The sequence below is a fragment of the Antechinus flavipes genome, chromosome 2, assembly GCF_016432865.1.
Source record: "Antechinus flavipes isolate AdamAnt ecotype Samford, QLD, Australia chromosome 2, AdamAnt_v2, whole genome shotgun sequence".
NCBI classification, from domain to species: domain Eukaryota; kingdom Metazoa; phylum Chordata; class Mammalia; order Dasyuromorphia; family Dasyuridae; genus Antechinus; species Antechinus flavipes.
This window is the reverse complement of record NC_067399.1, coordinates 537233403-537252143: the sequence shown is the minus strand read 5'-3', so window position 1 is coordinate 537252143 and position 18741 is coordinate 537233403. Positions and strand designations below refer to the sequence as shown.

General features: G+C 41.5%; 1 protein-coding gene across 1 annotated transcript in view; it reads left to right on the top strand.

Moving 5' to 3' along the window:
* The first annotated feature begins 769 nt into the window (after positions 1 to 769).
* The window catches only part of CORO2B (coronin 2B), a 233933-nt gene continuing 215961 nt past the window's right edge, over positions 770 to 18741 (top strand). The window contains exon 1 of the mRNA XM_051980781.1: positions 770 to 1613. Within this exon, the coding sequence (XP_051836741.1) occupies positions 1599 to 1613 (15 nt within the window). The 5' untranslated portion in view covers positions 770 to 1598. The remainder of the gene's footprint in view (positions 1614 to 18741) is intronic.

Sequence of the window (18741 nt, the reverse complement as noted above, 5' to 3'; positions counted from 1 at the left end):
TATCACTATTAATTAATTGAAACAGCATGTGCTTTGTAAGGAGCCGTCCACCCCAATTTTATGAATATGAAGATACTGAAGCAGCCTCTTCATCTCCTGCCCCTGAATACAAACACACACACACATATACATACATACATACATATATACACACAGAAAGAGTTTTGTGTTTTGTGGAATTTTTTGGGAAGGGGGACAGTCTAGATCTATGATTTCATCAGTGTGTGGAACTTTCCTTGGGGAAAACTGCCAATAAGAAATCAGATCTGCCACTCTTGGGTGATTTTTAAGTTTTGGAGAGTTGACTGGAGGCACTGAAGGGTTGTGACTTGGGTCATCCAATCAATATAAATCAGAGGCTTGACTTGAACCCATTTCTTCCTGACTCAGAGGCCAACTTTCTATCCACTATTGCCAAGTCAAATATGACTGTAACGACTTCATAATCCGGATTGGGATTTACTTTGGGTCAGATCTCACTTCAAAACCGCAAATGGAGTATTTGTCTCCTAGCATTTAGCAGGCATTTAATATCTCAGAGGAAAATCATCCTCCGGGAGAATAAATCCATGTGCAATAAGTTTATCACACATCCTCTTGCATTTGCACCACCAGGAGTTTAGAGGCTCAGGCAAAGGCTCTCTTGGTTCCCAACTACCCGATGGAGCCTGGCGGATCGCCGCAGCCTCTCCAGTCTGGAAGCAGTTCCGGGGAAGTCACTTCTTTCAGGCTGCGGGCTCATCAGCTGTCATTTATTGCGCGCGATTCCCCCAGCCACCAGACCGATTGGTATAGAAGATGCTAAGACAAACAGGCTCCCCGTTTCTACCTATCAGGGACCAGCAGGTGTCCCGGGCTCCGAAGGTTTATACCGGTCCCGAAAGAGTTAAGTCATCGGGCCTTCTCTCTGCTGGTTGAGAGCGGATTAGGATTTCCTGGGACTGCCCAGCTATCACTATGGTTTATTTTCTCTCTGTGTGTGCATGTATACGCTTTCCCCTTTCCTCCCCCTTTGTAGTTTCCTAGGTTATCCTTCTTTCTTCCTCTCTCCTGCCTCCCCCCCCACAACCTCCAGCCTGGGCCCTCTTTCTTTCTTCCTGTCTCGCCTTCCTGTGGCGAAGGAGGCTCATCCATTATAAATGCACATACTGTACTGACATCACCGCCGCTGCCAGAGCGAGCCCCGAGGATAGCTTAATCAGATTCCGAGGGGTGGTCCCTTCCCCCTCCCCTTTTCCTCCTCCCCCGCGTTCCCTCCTCCCCCTCCCCCATCTTCCTCCCTCCCTCCTTCTCTCGCTCGGCTCCCCTCCACTCTGTTCTGCGCTCTGCGCTCTGTCCGTAGCCGCTGACGCCGCGGCGGAGCCCTCTGCGGGGTAGATATCGCTGCAGCTCTGCGCTCCCCCTCGCTCCGCTCGCTTTCTCACTCGGGCCAACCTCGCGCATCCGCGAGAGCGGAGGAGACAGGAGGGGGCGGAAATCCAAAGCGAGCAGGAGCGCGCCAGGAGAAGTGGGCTGCCCGCCCCCCATCCCGCCACCCCCTCCCTCTCAGCCACCCTTGGGCTTCGGGAAACCTTGACGACTTCCCCCAGACTTTCTGCATGACTGTCACAAAGGTAAGCGTCCTTCACCAGCCCGGTCCTTTGGGAGCCGGGCGGCAGCAGCCTTGGGGCAGCTCCAATGGGACTGCGGGCGCAGGGTGCAGCAGGCTGGAGGAGAGGGCAGGGCAGTGGAGGGGAGGGGATGGAGAGGAAGTCCTCTGCTGCTGGCTTGCTTTTGCGTTGACATGAGTGTCTTCTGTCTTAAAGGTGCAGCGTGCACTCCGCCCCCCACCCCAACCCCCCTCCCTGCTAGTCGTCTTCTCTCACCCACTCCCATGCCCCCTTCCCCAAAGCCAAGCACTTCCACTCCTTCGCCCCGATGAGTTGAGGGTGGGTTCAAGCAAACAGCTTTTGGCGTGGCCCGGCGATGGGAGTGAGATGGGCGTGAGGACGACCCCCTGGCTGGGCACCCGGGGAAGTGGCTGCTCGCCTCGGATACTGCATTTTTAACCCCTTGAGGACTCCGGCGGCCAGCTCTGTGGTCCTCACTAAAGCCGGCCACTGTGTATTGGTGGATGTGTGGCTCTATGTCTCCCGCACACCTCCCAGCAGGTCCCCGGAAGGGGCCAGCTGTCATTTCTTGAGAATTGCCCTCCTTGCACCAGGATAACCCATAGAAGGGAAAACCCCCAGACTTCAGAGTCGGCCTTGCCTTGCTTCGGGGAGCTCTGGTTCCGCTCAGAAGCAGCGCCTTTCTAGGGGCTACAGGTTGCCGGGAGTGGGGGGGGGAAGCGGGTAGAGGGGAGTCCTTTGAGGTTTTTGGTGAGAAAGGACAGGACTCCGAACCATAGGGTGATGAAAGACCCTCTTTCTATTCTCAAGTGAAGAGAATGTTAATTGTGTGCAAGGTGAGAAGCAAGTTTTATTTCTATTTCTTCTTGCTTTTCCATTTCAATATATAAAGGGGTTAAGAAGAGGATTATAATGTCTTGCAAAGGAGAACTCAACTGGAAAAGTGGGGAGATGTAGGCTTCAGTTTGAGGCCACAGTACGTGAAATTAGCCAGTCACACAAACTCTTTCAGGCCTCAGTTTCTTCACCTGTAGTATAGAGGTAATAATATAGCATTGGATCCTACCAGTAGAAGATCCAATGAGATTATGTTTGCAAGAAATGTCTGGGAAAGTATATTCCAAAGATGGCTTCATGAATGATGTCAATTCCTTTGATGGCCAAGGGGACTGTGTGTTACTTTCCATGGGGATTTGGGGTAAAATCCTGTATTATTTTCCCCAATACTACTCACTACCTTTTCCTCACACTGGTCTGGCTGCTGGAGTTGGGTAAGTGATGCCAAGAATAGAGATACAGTCTGTGCTGGCAGGGCTGTGGGACATGATGGAATGCCAGTTCTTAGGCCTACAGAAAGGGGTGGGGAAGGTCAAAGAGTTAAAATCTTTACTGATTAACTAGCTATGGGGCTGCATGCTACTTTTGATAGGCTTAAGGTAGAATAAATCCAAGATCGAATCTGATAAGGACATTTGAGCTAAACTTTTTCTAATGGCTCCTGGCCTTTTTCAGGACAGCTTAGTATAGGTACTAGGGTAATATGTTAGAAAAGAAACTTGGGAACAAACTTTCTGTCTATAACCTTATAGATAAAAACTGTGTGTGTGTGTGTGTGTGTATGTGTGTATGTGTGTGTGTGTGTGTGTGTGTGTGTGTCTTGTGTGATGATAATAATCTTTCTTTTTCATTTTGTCATGGTCAAATGAAAAGAGTGAGAAGTTATCAGGTCACTTCATTTTCTTCTCTAGGTTTCAGTTCCCTCCTTGGTAAAATGATTTCGGTTGGTCTTTGCAGCTCTCACAAATTTGAGGTGTTAATATGACGCTGAAGAAGGAAGAAGCAAATTATCTGGGTACAATAAACTAAATGGGGAAAATTAGAAGTTGGTCAAACTATTTTTCTCTTAGATACATTGCAAATTCAGAAGAAATGACCACCCCAGAATGACTGAATCCTTTGGCATGGCAAGACTGAAGGGTATTATGCTGCAGGTTGATGATTTGAACATACCAAAAATCCATTTTTTTAATACAAGTTTTGTATTTTCCACCTTTCCTTCCTTCTCCATCAATATCATGGTTTCTTCTCTCTCTCTCTCTCTCTCTCTCTCTCTCTCTCTCTCTCTCTCTCTCTCTCTTTCTCTCTGGCAATTGGGGTCAAGTGACTTGCCCAGGGTCACACAGTTAGGACTTGTTAAATATCTCAAGTCAAATTGAACTCAGGTCCTCCTGACTTCAGGGCTGGTGCTCTATCCACTGCGCCACCTAGCTGCCCTGATATCATAGTTTCTTAATCATTTTTGTGTCATGAATCTTTTTGGCCATTTGGTGAAGCCTTCTCAGAATCCTGTTTTTAAATGCTTAAAATAAAATACATAGGATTACAAAGTAAACTAATTTTATTGAAATGCATCTATGAAATATAACATTTTAACCCCTCCCCCCCCAATAAGTTTATGAACTCTAAATTAAGCACAAATTGATTCAGCTCAAAGAATGTCACCATTTCTAAGCCTCTCATATTCTTTGTTTTCCCTAAGGTGGGAGTGGATGAGTAGGATAGGAAGCAACAATAGGTGGTGCAATGGATTGAGTGACTTACCTGGGATTCAGAACACCTGAATTCAAAAGCAGCTTCATACATTTACTAGCTTTAGGATCCTGTACAAGGCACTTAATCTCTGCCTCAGTTTCTCATCTGTAAAGTAGAGATGATAACAGCAGCACCTTCCAGGATTGTTGTAAGGATCAAATGAGAATATATTTGTAAAGTGCTTTACAAATCTTAAAATGCTATATAAATGTTACCTTATATTATCAGGGGTGGGTAGCAAGTGGATTTGTGGAGTGGAGGCCAGGAAAGATAAACAATGAATAGTAAGAATGAAAGATCTATAATTAAATCTAAGTCATCCTTATTTGTCCCGATTCAGAATATATGTGGATAGGAAGATGCTACTCCAAAAGCATGTAATAGAAAGTGCACTAGTCTAAAAGACCTGGGTTTTAGTTCCATCTTGTCCTATGAATTAGATTGTTTTCTTGTTCCAGTCTTGCCAGTAACTGGGCTTATTGGGATTCAAGTCCTCTCTGAGACTCAAGTTTCCTCATTTGAAAGGAGTTAACCTAGATGGTTATTGTTTTGTTTTAGTCAATATCTGACTTTTTATGGTTTCATCTGAGGTTTTCTTGACAGTGATACTGGAGTGGTTTCCCATTTCCTTTCCAGTTCATTTTAAAGATGAGGAAACTGAGGCAAACAGAGGGAACTCACTGAGGATCACTCAGTTAATAAGTGTCTAAGGCAGGATTTGAACTCATGAGGATGAGTATTCTTGACTCTAGGTTCAGTGTTCTATCCACCATGGCCCATCACTATCTTAACATATTACTTTCTGATTCAACATTAATATCTATAATTTTCCTCTTTGGAGCAGAGACTCGAAAGCACAGCAATGAGTTGTATCATGCATTTTTCTTAATAGAGTTTTGTATCACCCTGCTGGTCCCTCTCTCCTTTCTAAACTACCTGAGGAATCATTTTAGGAATGACCCCTAAGCTTTTGGGAAATGCTGGAGTCTAGAGTATTTACTATTGTGGTATATGCAAGGGTGAGGTGCTCTGTTAAGATTAAGGAGAGGCTTCAACCTCCTTTCTCACCTCCTTCAAGCTCTCACTAGCACCAGCGTCCCTAGAGCTGATGAAATCAAGTCATTACAATAAAATATATACAAGAGGATTCCTCTTGAAATATGTGTTCTATGGCTCTAAAAGGATCCAGAATTCCTGCTGAGAGAACTGTCTCAGGATCACAGTTCCTGCTCAAGATGAATATAAACCTTTAGAACTTTATGACCCTGGTCCTTTCTGGGACTCAGCTTCTTCATAATGTTGAAGGGAGTAAAGAATCTCTGAAATAGGGCCTGAGGCTGCAGATTTGGAATTCAAGACTCAGCTTAAAGCACAAGAGAGCAAATAGAGCTACTGAGACCCTTTCTTGGACTTTAATGTGGGAAAGGGCCCTATGTTTCTCTGTGTCCTCTCAGCTGGAAAAGACTGAAGGGATTCTAGGCTGGACATTCTGATAAGAACTGGCCAGTTCCATCCCCAGGCTAGAATTTGAAACTACTGCTCTCCCTCACCCTCACCCTCAGGAAGGGGTCTCCAGGTCAAGGTCCCTTCAGATTCCTATCCTTTGGCTACATGTTTCATTGATCATAGAGTGGAAATTCCATTTCAGGGCAGGAATTAATCTACCCAGAGATGCTACCTCACCCAGCTCTCTGGCCTAAGCTGTTTGATTGGAGGATAGTCTCAGGTACCCACTTTTCTGAGGAATCATTTTTTAAATTTTATTTTATTTTATTTATTTATTTTTAAATAATTATAACTTTTTATTGACAGAACCCATGCCTGGGTAATTTTTTTTTTTTACAACATTATCCTTTGCACTCACTTCTGTTCCGACTTTTCCCCTCCCTCCCTTCATCCCCTCCCCCAGATGTCAAGCAGTCCTATACATGTTAAATATGTCACAGTATATTCTAGGTACAATATATGTGTGCAGAACCAAACAGTTCTCTTGTTGCATAGGAAGAATTGGATTCAGAAGGTAAAAATAACCCAGGGAGAAAAACAAAAATGCAAATAGTTTACATTCATTTCCCAGCGTTCTTTCTTTGGGTGTAGCTGCTTTTGTCCATCATTGATCAATTGAAACTGAGTTAGATCTTCTCTTTGTCGAAGAATGTTCCAGGGGTGGGTGGGGTCCTTGGGAAGCTTGTGGGGTTTGTGTCCTTGTGTCTTCAATGCACAATCCCTACTTCCCTCTCACTTGTCCCCAACAATGTTTCTACTTTCTCCAAACATGTTGCCAGAAAAGGTTCTCATGTTAGTTATTGGCATATCTGAAAATTATTTTTAATACCCAACATCTCTCTCTGGGTGATTTTCTTTCGATGCCTACTGTCCCACTAGGAAAGATAGGATTCTGTTTCCTGGTAAAGGAAAGTCAATGGGAAGATGGGAAGAAAAAGTCTGGGGATGTGGAAGGGTCTGAAATCACACCGCTGAAATAGTTGCCTATTTTCCCTTAATTTTATATTGGCTCTGAACTGTGCCCAAAACAACCAGTCCTTTTAGGCAATTCAGGAAAATGAAAATTAGCCAAATGGATTGTTTGGCCCTCCTTAGGCCAGGCAGCCAGCTGATGGAATAAATTTTTCCACTTTCCAGACGGTGATGTTGGCCTTAGCCCTGAGCTCTTGGCGGAGCAAGAGTAGGTTCTGATTTGTGTATTACTGAGCAGAGAATTTGTATATTCTTCATGGGATAACACAAGGCACAAATCTCCCTACACCCCTTCGGAGAGCATCTCATTTAGTCTTCCATCCTTCAGGGTCCCCTCCCAGCTCCTTCTTCCTCCCTCTTCTATCTGCTCTACTTAATGTCTCTCTATCCATTCTTCTCCAGTGGGTCTCTTGAAACTAGGAGCTCATCCTTTTTTGTCTGTGTGTGTTGTGGACACCTTTGTCAGTCTGGTGAAACTGTTGGACCCCTTGTCAGAAATGAAATATTATCAAAATATCAACAAAAAGTCTACCAATCCCAGGTTAAGAACTTTAGCTGTACTTCCTCTAATCCTATTATTTCTCAAGACTCTGCATGCTTCTCTCAATGTGCCCTCAAACCATCTCTCCTTTGTGTATCTACCCACACTCAAATTCATCTTCATTCTTCTCCCAGACCCTCTCCTTAACTACTAATTTTTTCCATCCTTAAGTGAGGTAGGGTGGAACAGTGGAAAGAGCATCAAGTCCTCAGAGGACTTGGATTTGAATCCAAACCTGTTGTCCAAATCCAAATCTGTTCTGTGTTTACTTGGGCATGGTACTTCTGTGGAACGGGTTTCTTTTCTATAAAATAAAGGTGGGGCATTGGGACTAGATGATTTCTCAAGCTCTTCCCACTTTAAGTCTGTGATCCTGTGAATAATTCTTTTGCTCCTTCTGTGATCTTTCCTGCTTTGTTGGTAGACATCGAATGGATACTTGGGCAGCTAGGAGGCACAGTGGATAGAGTACGAAGTCTGGAGTCAGGAAGACTTATCTTCCTGAGTTTAAATCTGACCTCAGATATGCACTAGCTGTGTGATCCTGGCAAGTCCCTTAATCTCATTTTCCTCAATTTCTTCATCTGTCAAATGAGCTGGAGAAAGAAATAGCAAACTAGCCAATAAAACTGACAGGATCACAAAGTATCAGACACAATTAAACCACAACAGCAACAACATCATGTTGAAGCCATAGATCCAGGAGTGTCCAGATAGGCAATAGAAGTTCAGAAAAAAAAAAAATAATAACTGGTTGGGCTTTGTTCCTGGTTTCCCAGCCTTGCTGGAAGCAGGAGTTAGAAGGAAAGGACAGATGCAAATTGTGCTAGTTAAGGATGAAAATAAGCTGTTTTGAATGACCGTGCCCTTTATGGGGAAAGGGTGGATTGACTCTTAGGAAAGATGGGGTAGCTGCCTCCCTCTTGCAGATACTTTGGTGGGAACATGGTCACCTCCATCCGCTGAGTGTAATCACTAGATTCATCTTAGATTCATCCATTTTGCCCTGTAGTAAGGCCCTGTCTAAATAATAAAACAATGGGGTTTCTCCAGAGCTGTGTTGTCTATTAGGAGAAATACTGGACTTGGTGTCATGAATCCTGGGTTCAAATCCCGACTATCATTTTTTACAAGTTTTATGACCCAGAGCAAGTAGAGGAAAATGTAAAATGGAGATGATTTCTCTGATTTCCCAAGAGGGTGATTTCAAGAGAGTGACTTTGTAGAGCTTCAAAAGCATAGGGGGATCATGCAGTGGTTTCACTAATATAGGAATCTGGAAACTCCCCCATCAGTGAATATCAACACCTTCTAGGCAACTTAGTCTGAGGAAGTTCTCTGTTGCGATGGGAAATTGTTACTTTCCCAGGGTCACTTAACTAGTGTACATCAAAGAAAAGGCTTGAATTCAAGTCTTCCTGGTTCTGTGATCATCAGTGCCATACTGACTCTTAAGATACTTAGAATTCAGAACTGCAGATACTGAGATAAAAACAAAGCCACCCCAAGGTTCAACTTTAATGCACATATAGAATAATTTCATATAGAAAAGAAAACCCACCAAAAAAACCTGTTCCACACACCACAAAGTACAATCAAACTTACCTAACCATTACTAAAAATATGTCCTGTTGGTCATAGGCTAAAGAGAAGAACTGTAGGGTGGTTCAGTTCAGGAAACCCTGTGCAAATCACATGCTTTATGGATGGTGGGTCAGAAGTGTTATATTTGATTAAAAATGAAAGAGAGAGAGAGAGAGAGAGAGAGAGAGAGAGAGAGAGAGAGAGAGAGAGAGAGAGAGAGAGAGAGAGAGAGAGAGAGAGGAGGGAGAGAGAATCCAATTCTATGGGTTTGAATATTTGATTCTGCCATCTATGTGACCTTTAGACAATTTGGATAATCGCTAAAGTCTCTTTCCGTTCTAAATCTCTGATCTTAAATGTATTAGTCTTTGACTCTTGAGTTGGTTTTTTAATCAAATTGACAATATGTCCCATCTTTGAAGACCCACCTTTTCCAGAACCCTTGCCAGGCTACCATAACCCATAATGGTCATTACTTCTGAACTCTTATAGTACCCTCAGATAGTTCCCAGGTTTCCAAGCATTTGATTGTTTCTAAATTGTTTTATTTTTGAGAAACTTAAAATATCTCTAGGGCAAAGAAACCAGGTTGTGAATTTCTCTGCATTCCTCCCACTGGCATCCCATCCAGAGCTGAGTACTTTGTAAGTGCTGACTTTCCACTTGTTGATTAATGTGTTGTTTGTTGCCCATGGTTCTTAATTAAAGTGAGGACGGGGGAGGCAGCAAGTTCAATTTGCATCTGTCCTTTCCTCAGAGTTCCTGCTTCCCAGGGGCAGCTGCTTTTCTAGGCTTTGATAGCTTAGTCAGACACTACAGGGCTGGCACCAACTCAGTAGCCACACACACACACACACACACACACACACACACACACACACACACACATTCACAAACGAGGTGGGAAGAATTGGGTAGGACAGTGTGGTGGAACATAGAGAGCCAAGTATTTGGAGTCAAAAAACTTGATTTTAAATCTTAACCCTTCCACTCACTGGGGTGATTAAATTTTATTATTTTATCTTTCTAGGCTTCAGTTTTCTAATCTATGAAAATGAGAGTTATGGATTAGAATGGAAGTCCTTAACTTTTGATTCACATAACTGAAGGGGTTCTGTAGATAGATTTCAAGGAGTCTATGATCTAGGATGGGAAAAAAAAATTACATCTTTACTTTCACTTATCTCTTATTAGGGGAGTTAGGTGGTACAATGGATGGAGTGCTGGGTCTAGAGTCAGGAAGATTCAACCTCCTGAGTTCAAATTTGACTCAGACTTACTAGCTGTATGATCCTGGGCAAGTAACTTAACTGTCTCAACTTCCTCATTTGTAAAATGAGCTGGAGAAGGAAATGGTAAATCACTACAGTATTTTTGCCAAGAACCCCAAATGATGTATTGGTTCAGGACTGAACATGATTGAACAAGCTTCTAACTGAAATTTAACATTTCCTTCAATTATGAATTAAAAACCAAACCAAACCAAACCAAAACACCACATTATTCTGAGAAGGAATCCATACGATTCACCACACTGTATATGGAATGAAAAAAAAAAAGGTAAAGAACCCTTGGACTAAATAATGTCTAAAGTTCAACCAACTCTAAATTCTATAGTCCATCAGGAAAGACTCAGCAGGACTATTTCCTAATCCAACCTGGGAAATGTGAATTTGGAAGAGTCTATTGTCAGTCACTTAGTCATTTTGAGATTGAATATATAAAACTGCTCTGTACAATAAGTGAATGAAAGGGGCTTTCTTTTTCTCTTTAAGCAACTCCAGGGAGGCACTATTTATTTTTCTAAAAGGACTTCTTTTGGCATTTTTTCTTTTGTATTTCCATAGGTCTGACAAGCCATCATCTTTTCCCTAGTCTCTTGTCTTCTTGCTTTTCGACAGAGGACATTTGTCTTCTGAAAAAAAATTAGCTGTCAAAACCATTTAGGGGGTTGCAGTTTGGTTTGATCACAGGGCCATAGGATTTTCATGTGCTGTTGTCATTCTAATACAGATTGTGTTCAGTCCTCAGGGTTAAACTAACTGTGCTCCTGATGCTGGGTCAGATGTTAATATCAGTGGATCTTGCTGCTGCTCAGCAGGGATGTGGTGGATGGGGGTAGGTGTGCTTCCTAGCAACTCAAGAGTGCTTCTCAGGGAGCTGCACTGGAATTAGAGTACTTTAAACTTTGAGGATGGGGGGGAGTGGGGGGAGAGATATCTTCTAATGTAGAGTTCCCTGCCCCTTCCCCTAGCATCTCTATGTACAATGGAATTTAGAAATAGAGAAGGCAAGTCAATTTTTTATTCACTTTCATTTAAGAGGAGTAAAAAGATGTTGAGAATGTTGAATATGTTACATTTGGCAGACATGGGGATAATAGATAACCTTTATATGGATGAGTTCACAGATCCATGAAAGTATTGGAGTGTGATAGAATGGAAACTCCTTGGAGGCAGATGAGAATGTTGGAGTGAGATGGAATGGAAGCTCCTTGAGGGCAGGTAAGAGTGTTGGAGTGAGGTGGAATGGAAGCTCCTTGAGGACAGGTGAGAGTGTTGGAGTGAGGTGGAATGGAAGCTCCTTGGGGGCAGGTGAGAGTGTTGGAGTGAGATTGAATGGAAGCTCCTTGGGGGCAGGTGAGAGTGTTGGAGTGAGATTGAATGGAAGCTCCTTGGGGGCAGGTGAGAGTGTTGGAGTGAGATGGAATGGAAGCTCCTTGGAGGCAGGTGAAAAAGTCAAACATGGTAGCACAGAGGCTCCTTGAGGGCAGGTGCTGTTTTATTGTTGTCTTTTATATTCCCAGCACTCAACACACTGCTTGGCACACAATAGGAGCTTAATAAATGCTTGTCATTGATGGATTGTTGAGCTCTTGTAATATGCACAGGGCTATGCAGTGTGTTTGTCAGAGATAGGAATAAAATCTATCACTACCTCTTGGGAGTTAGAGTATTGCTGGGATAATTGAGTCTGTTTTATGAAACATTTGAACAAAACCACACAATGATTTGCTGAATTGTTCTTCTATTCAAAAGAAAGCTAGATGGTGGAGTGGATAGAGCTCAGGATTTAGAGTCAAGAAGAACTGAATTCAAAACCAGACACCTCTTAGCTGTGTGATCCCGGACAAGCCACTTAATCTTAATTTGCCTCAGTTTCCTCATCTGTACAATGGATATAGGGAGTCGTCTTCTATGGTATAGTGGATAGAGCATTGGGCTTGGAGTCAGGAAGACTCAGCTTCCAGAGTTCAAATACATACTCAGGCATTTACTAGCTGTGTGACCCTGGGCAAGTCACTTTACCCTGTTTGCCTCGGTTTTCCTCATCTGTAAAATTGGAGAAGGAAAAGGTAAGCCACTTCATTCTCTTTGTCAAAAAAAAAAAAAAATTCTCCCCCTCCCCCCACCCAAATAAAGTCACAAAGAGTCAGAGATGACTAAAATGGCTGTACACAATGTGGGATACAGTAATAGCAGCTACCTTCCAGAATTGCTGCAGGGACCAAATGAAATAAGATCTGTAAAGCCCTTAGTACAATGCCTGGCATTTAGTAGGCACTTTAATAAATGCTTGTTTCTTCCTGATTCCTGGAAACCCTGGCTTAGGTGTTACAATTCGACAGTCTAGATTGCCTTCTGGGTAACATCTATTTTCAATTTTTTCACAAACTCAGCCATGCAGAGGTGAGTATATGATACAAATAATAAATTCCATGAGTAGTCAGGAAAGAGGGAGATTGATGTGGACTACAATAGTTGGAGAAGGCCTCCTTCTGAGGCTTAAACTGCGTCTTAAAAGAGGTGCTCTTCACCTTCTTTTTTTGTGTCCTAGACCACTTTGGTGGGCTAGTAAAAATTATAGACTTTTTCTCAGAATGGCGTTTTAAATAATTGAAAACAATATTAAATTTCAGTTAGAGCTTAGCTAAAATAAATGTGGTTATTTTTTTCTATTCAAGTTCAAAGACCCTCAGAATCTCTCCACAGATTTCATTAGAGGGAGGTGGTCCATGGACTTTATGTTAAGAACTTCTGATTTAGAGGTATAAGATATAATGAAAAGAGCCCTTAATTAGGACTCAGGAGACTTGGATTTAAATTTTACTATGATCTCTATGACTCGTGATCTTGGGTAAATCATTTAGTTTCTCCAGGCTTCAGTTTCCTGCTCTGTGAAAAATGAGTACGTGTGTCTCAGTTTCTCAAGATTTCCAAGCAGGAGGACCAACGCAAAGTGGGAACAGTATTCCATCCCAGAGACAGGAATGACTTGTGCACATGTGGGGAAGGTTAAGGAAACAGCTTATTCTACAATTTAGACTGTCCCACAATTCTCACAGTTAGGAAATCTTTTTCTTTGCTTAGTTTTTGTTTGTTCTGACCTCAGATTGTATCTGCTCCATTTTCTGGAAAAGAAAAAATTCTTTCTCCCAATTGGCCCTGTTTTCATTTTAACTCTGTTTCAATAGTCCAGGACAGTTGAAAAGCCACTTTTCCTTCTCTTCCACCCCCTCCACCCACCCCATCCTGGGCTGTCTGTTTTGGCAGGAGGAATATAATTGTGACAGATAAATCTGGCCACTAAATTTTGGTTTCCTGCCTTCATTAGAAAATAAAGCCAAAGAAAGCGTTCAAATGCCGGCATGCAAACATTGTGTTCTGCAGAGCTATATTTTTGTATTTATCTCTGTGCAAAGTTGAGATGATCAAAACCTCCCAAAGGCCTAGGCCTCAGTTCAGGAGGTCTCAGGCATTGAATGGAATTGCCAGGTTTTTTTCTCCCTGATGAATGAATTTGACCTTGTTTTAAGCATGGTCTTTTCCTTAGCTTGGAATAGTTCCTCAGAATCATTCCACAGTCCCTGGGTCTCTTGTCTGTTTTCCTCAGTGGATTTACAGGAGGAAGTAGACTGTCTCATTATGATTTGCACCAGCAAGTTTCAAAAGCAGAGGTTGAATTAATAGCAGTTTTATGATCTTTGATTCATTGAGATTCAGTTGTGGAGAAGGAGGAGGGTGGGTAAAGGAAGGGAGGAGACTTAGTTTGTGACAGAAACATCATATTGAGCATTAGGGGTCAATACTCTATTTGGGGAATCACCTCTTGGAAGTCTGATCTATCCCTGCCCTGGTTATTTAAATTTTCATGTGTCACAAAACACTTCTGGGGTTCTCAATATTGGAAAATTCCTGAGTCAATTTGTAGTGGATAAAATACTAGACTCCAAGACAGGAAGAGCTGGGTTCAAATGCTGCCTCTGACACAAATACCAGTTTGACCCTGGGCAACGTACCTAACTCATCTCAATCTCAGTTTCCTCATCTTTATAATGAAGAGGTTGGACGAGATGGCCCTTTTTTAGCTCTAAAATCTATTTTCCAATTGACCTTGCTTTGTAGATTTAACTTTAATGAAGGAAAGGGGGCTTTTGATTTATAAATGATACAATGAAATCTCATTTATAATAATAGTTATTTATTTCAGGTTTGCAAAGCACTTTACAAATATTGTCCTGTTTGAGTCTCACAATGATCCTGGGGAGGCAGGTGCTATTATTACTTCCATTTTACAGAAGAGGAAATGGAGATAAAGTCAGATGACTTGTCCCAAGTCACACAGCTAGCAGGTGTCTGAGGCTGGATTTGAATTTAGGTCCTGATTCTAGGTTCAGAATTCTATCCAGGATCTTGGGGGATTGAGGGGAAACTGGGGGAAAAACAGCTTACAGTTTTTTAAAAAATTTTATTTTATAATAACTTTTTATTGACAGAACCCATGCCAGGGTAATTTTTTACAGCATTATCCCTTGCACTCACTTCTGTTCCGATTTTTCCCCTCCTTCCCTCCACCCCCTCCCCGAGATGGCAAGCAGTCTTTTACATGTTAAATAGGTTACAGTATATCCTAGATACACTATATGTGTGCAGAACCGAACAGTTCTCTTGTTGCACAGAGAGAATTGGATTCAGAAGGTATAAATAACCCGGGAGGAAAACAAAAATACAAATAATTTACATTCATTTCCCAGTGTTCTTTCTTTGGGTGTAGGTGCTTCTGTCCATCCTTGATCAATTGAAACTGCGTTAGATCTTCTCTTTGTCAAAGAAATCCACTTCCATCAGAATACATCTTCATACAGTATCGTTTTTGAAGTATATAATGATCTCCTGATTCTGCTCATTTCACTTCAGCTTACAGTTTTTGTGATGTTTTAAAGTTTATTATGTTCTTCTCCCAGTTTTTTTTTTTTTAAACAACATACCTATGACTTCAATAATCAAAGTGTTATTTCCAATTTAAACATGAGGGAACTGACTTGTAGACAAACTGAGATATTTGTCCAGAGTCACAAAGCTAGTGTTGCAAGTGAGATTCAAAACTTAACCTTCTGATTTCTAAATCTGACAATCTTTTCATTATACAATGGGAATGCAATTTTCTGTGTTTTTGAGGGTCCATCCGAAAATGGTTTTTTGTTCCAGTCCTTACTGCAGATCTTTCTAAAATGCCTTCCTTGGTGTATCATGAATATGAGTGAGTTCTTGCTGAATGAGAATCTTTGTGGCTCAGTTGTGATTCTGAGTAGGACTTCCCAATGTTGAGTACTGTCACTGATCCCTTTCAGAAATCCTCTGGAGGACTGTGGAAACTGAGTGTGGATCACAGTACAGCATTTCTAATCTTCTTGTTGTTTGCTTGCATTTGGTTTTCTTTCTCATTGTTTTCCTTTTTGATCTGATTTTTCTTGTGCAGCAAGATAATTATATCAATATGTATACATTTATTGGATTTAACATATATTTTAACATGTTTAATATATATTAGATTATTTGCCATCTAAGGGATGGAGTAGGGGGAAAGAGTGGGAAATTTGGAACACAAGGTTTTTCAAGGGTCAATGTTGAAAAATTATCTTTGCATATGTTTTGAAAATGAAAAGCTTTAATAAAAAAAAATCTCTTAAAAAAGTCCTCTGGAAATGACTGTATCTTCTCTATGAATCTTTTCTTCTCATTTAGTGCCTTGAGGAAAGGGACTGTGTTTTATATGTATATATTTCCCTGACTTCTTAACATGGACCTGGGAAAGTAGTAGTAAATGTGAGATGAATTAAGACAGCTAGTGGGTTGAGGAAATAGAAATTGTAGTCAAGGAATATTCAAGTTTAAGTCTTGCCTCAGACATTTATTGGCTGTGTGATTCTGGGCAAGTCACTTAAACCTGTTTCCTCAGTTTCCTCATTTGTGAAATGATGTGTAACACTAGCATCTCCTTCACAGAGCTAATGCTGAGGCTTAAATTACATAATATATAGGTTAAAATGTACTTTGTTATCCTTTCTCAGATACTTATTATCTGTATGAGTCAGGGCAAGTCCCTTACCCCCTGTTTGCCTCAAGTTCCTGTTAAATGGGGATGATGGCAACACTCTTCTCACATGGTTATTTTGAGGATCAAATGATATGATAATTGTAAAGTGCTTATCACACTGCCCACCACATACTAGATATTACATAAATATTAGCTATTATTATTAGCCCTTACATTATATGGGCAACACAGACTGCTGAGAGTCAGAAATAATCATCTTCCTAAGTTCAAATCTGGCTTCAGATACCTGCTGCGTGATGCTGGGAAAATCACTTACCCCTATTTGCCTCAGTTTTCTCATCTATAAAATGAGCTGGAGGAGGAAATGGCAATCCCCTCTGATATCTTTGCCAAGAAAATCCCAAATGGAGTCATGAAGAGTTGGATATAACCAAAAATCAACTGAACAACAATAATTAGTTTTATATAGTGATACATGAAGGTATGGAGTTTGGACAGGTCTGTCCTGAGCCCATGGCATTCTCTAGTGTCAGTTAGATGGTAGTGGTGATTGTTTTTTTTTTTTTAAAGCTAAATGTCTTCAATGAGATAATCCAAACCATCTCCAATTGTTCAGTAATGAAGAGAATCAGCTACACCCAGAGAGAGAACTATGGGAAATTAGTGTGGACCACGTCACAGTATTTCCACTCTTTCTGTTATTGTTTGCTTGCATTTTTTTTTACCTTCTTTCTAGATCAGATCTTTCTTGAGCTGCAAGATAATTGTATAAATATGTATACATATATTGGATTTTACATATACTTTAACATATTTAACATGTATTGGACTACCTGCCATCTATGAGAGGGGGTGGGGGGAAGGAGGAGAAAAATTGGAACAGAAAAATTTGCAAGAGTCAATGCCCATGCATGTCTTATAAATAAAAAGCTATAATAATAAAAAAAAATTTTTAAAAAGCTAAATGTGTTTTATCCTGGTCATAAAATGTTAGAGCTACAAAGCACCTTGGCAATTATTTCATTATTTACTGATGAAAAAACTGGGGATTGGAAAAAGAAAAGTGTTTGCCCAAACTCACATATAATATTATCTAGGGAGCAGGAATTTCGTTCCAAATTTGCCTTCTTTTCCTTGAAGTAGAAGACAGCAGGACAATGGAAGGGTCTGATTCATTTGGTCTTAGTTTAAAGGGTTTCCATGGGGATTTCAATAAAAGGGAATTTGCCTCGCTCACTCGCAGTGCACTAGTGATTTCCAGGATCCCTGCAATGAAGAAACAACTGGTTATAGGGACAGATGAACTGACTCCAGAGCTTTTGCTTATCCCTGGGTAACCTAGAGCAAGACATTTAACCTTTCTGACTCAGTTTCCTCATCTGTAAAATGAGGCTAAGAAGACCTTTGAGAACTCTTCCAGTTCTAGTACTCTTCTGAGTAGTTAGGAAGGGATGAAAGAGTTCTGCAAAGAAGGTTCCACGTTCTATCCCAAACAGTCTAACTTATTGTTCCCCTAAGCTTTTCCTTTTCCTATCTCTCTGTGTGTTCTGTACCTAGAATGCTCTCCTTCCTCCCCCTAGAATGTCCAGCTTCCTCAAGGTTGAGCTTAGATGTCATCTCCTATAAGAACATCTTCCTGATTTCTCCAGTTGTTAGTGTTTCCCCTCCCTGCAAAAGTTCTTTCAAATTATTTTGAATATTTTATATTTACTTACTTTAGAGCATGCTATTATTAAACACCTACTAGATACTAAGCACAGTGCCAGGTGTTGGGTTAACAACAAAAATGAAACGTTCCCTTTCCTCAAGAAAGTTATAGACTCTCAAGAAAGAAAATATCAACACACCTTTAGTAGAATGAAATTTCTTTGAGTAATTGTTGGATTTTGGCCTTTGCACCTCCCAGTGCCTAGTAGAGTATCTGAAAAGTAGTCAATGCTTGTTGAGTTGAGTGATGTCTCTGTGAGCTGCTATTCAAGCTATTCTTGAAGAGGACCATGGCATCAGGAAGGGGATGCCATGATGTGCAAGTGAATTGGGTTGAAATGAGGGAGGATTGGGCAAGGTCACCTGCCTCACTTTCCCCTCCAGAGCCATCAGTGGCCAGATATAGATCAGAATGATTGGAAATGGCCCTGGGTGAAGTGGAAGACTGTGGTCTTTTTTCAGCAAGGTTTTCAATAGGTCTCAGTTTGACTAAAGCTGCACCCATTCAGTGATTCAGCTAGCAATTGAGGCAAATATTGGCCTCCTTCACCTAGTTAAGAAAAATCTAAGTAAATAAATATGTTAAACACCAGAAGCTGGTGTTTTTAAATCTACCTGGCCTTCCCCACCCCAGAGGAAGAAACTGCTTCATTGTAGCAACCTACAGAGAAGCTCCTTCAACCCAACTAAGGAAGTTTTTTTCTCTGGGATAGGAGTAGTAAACTGTGAATTCTGATTTTTCCAGGTTTGAAGGATGTAATTACTGAGATCTGGCAGACCAGGAGCCCTACGTGACCCAGCCAGCCACTCCAGCCTCCTCAGATCTGTGAATTGGATCTTTCCCTGGCTGGAAACTTACCAGGAGAACATTTGGCTCCAAGAAATCTTTTA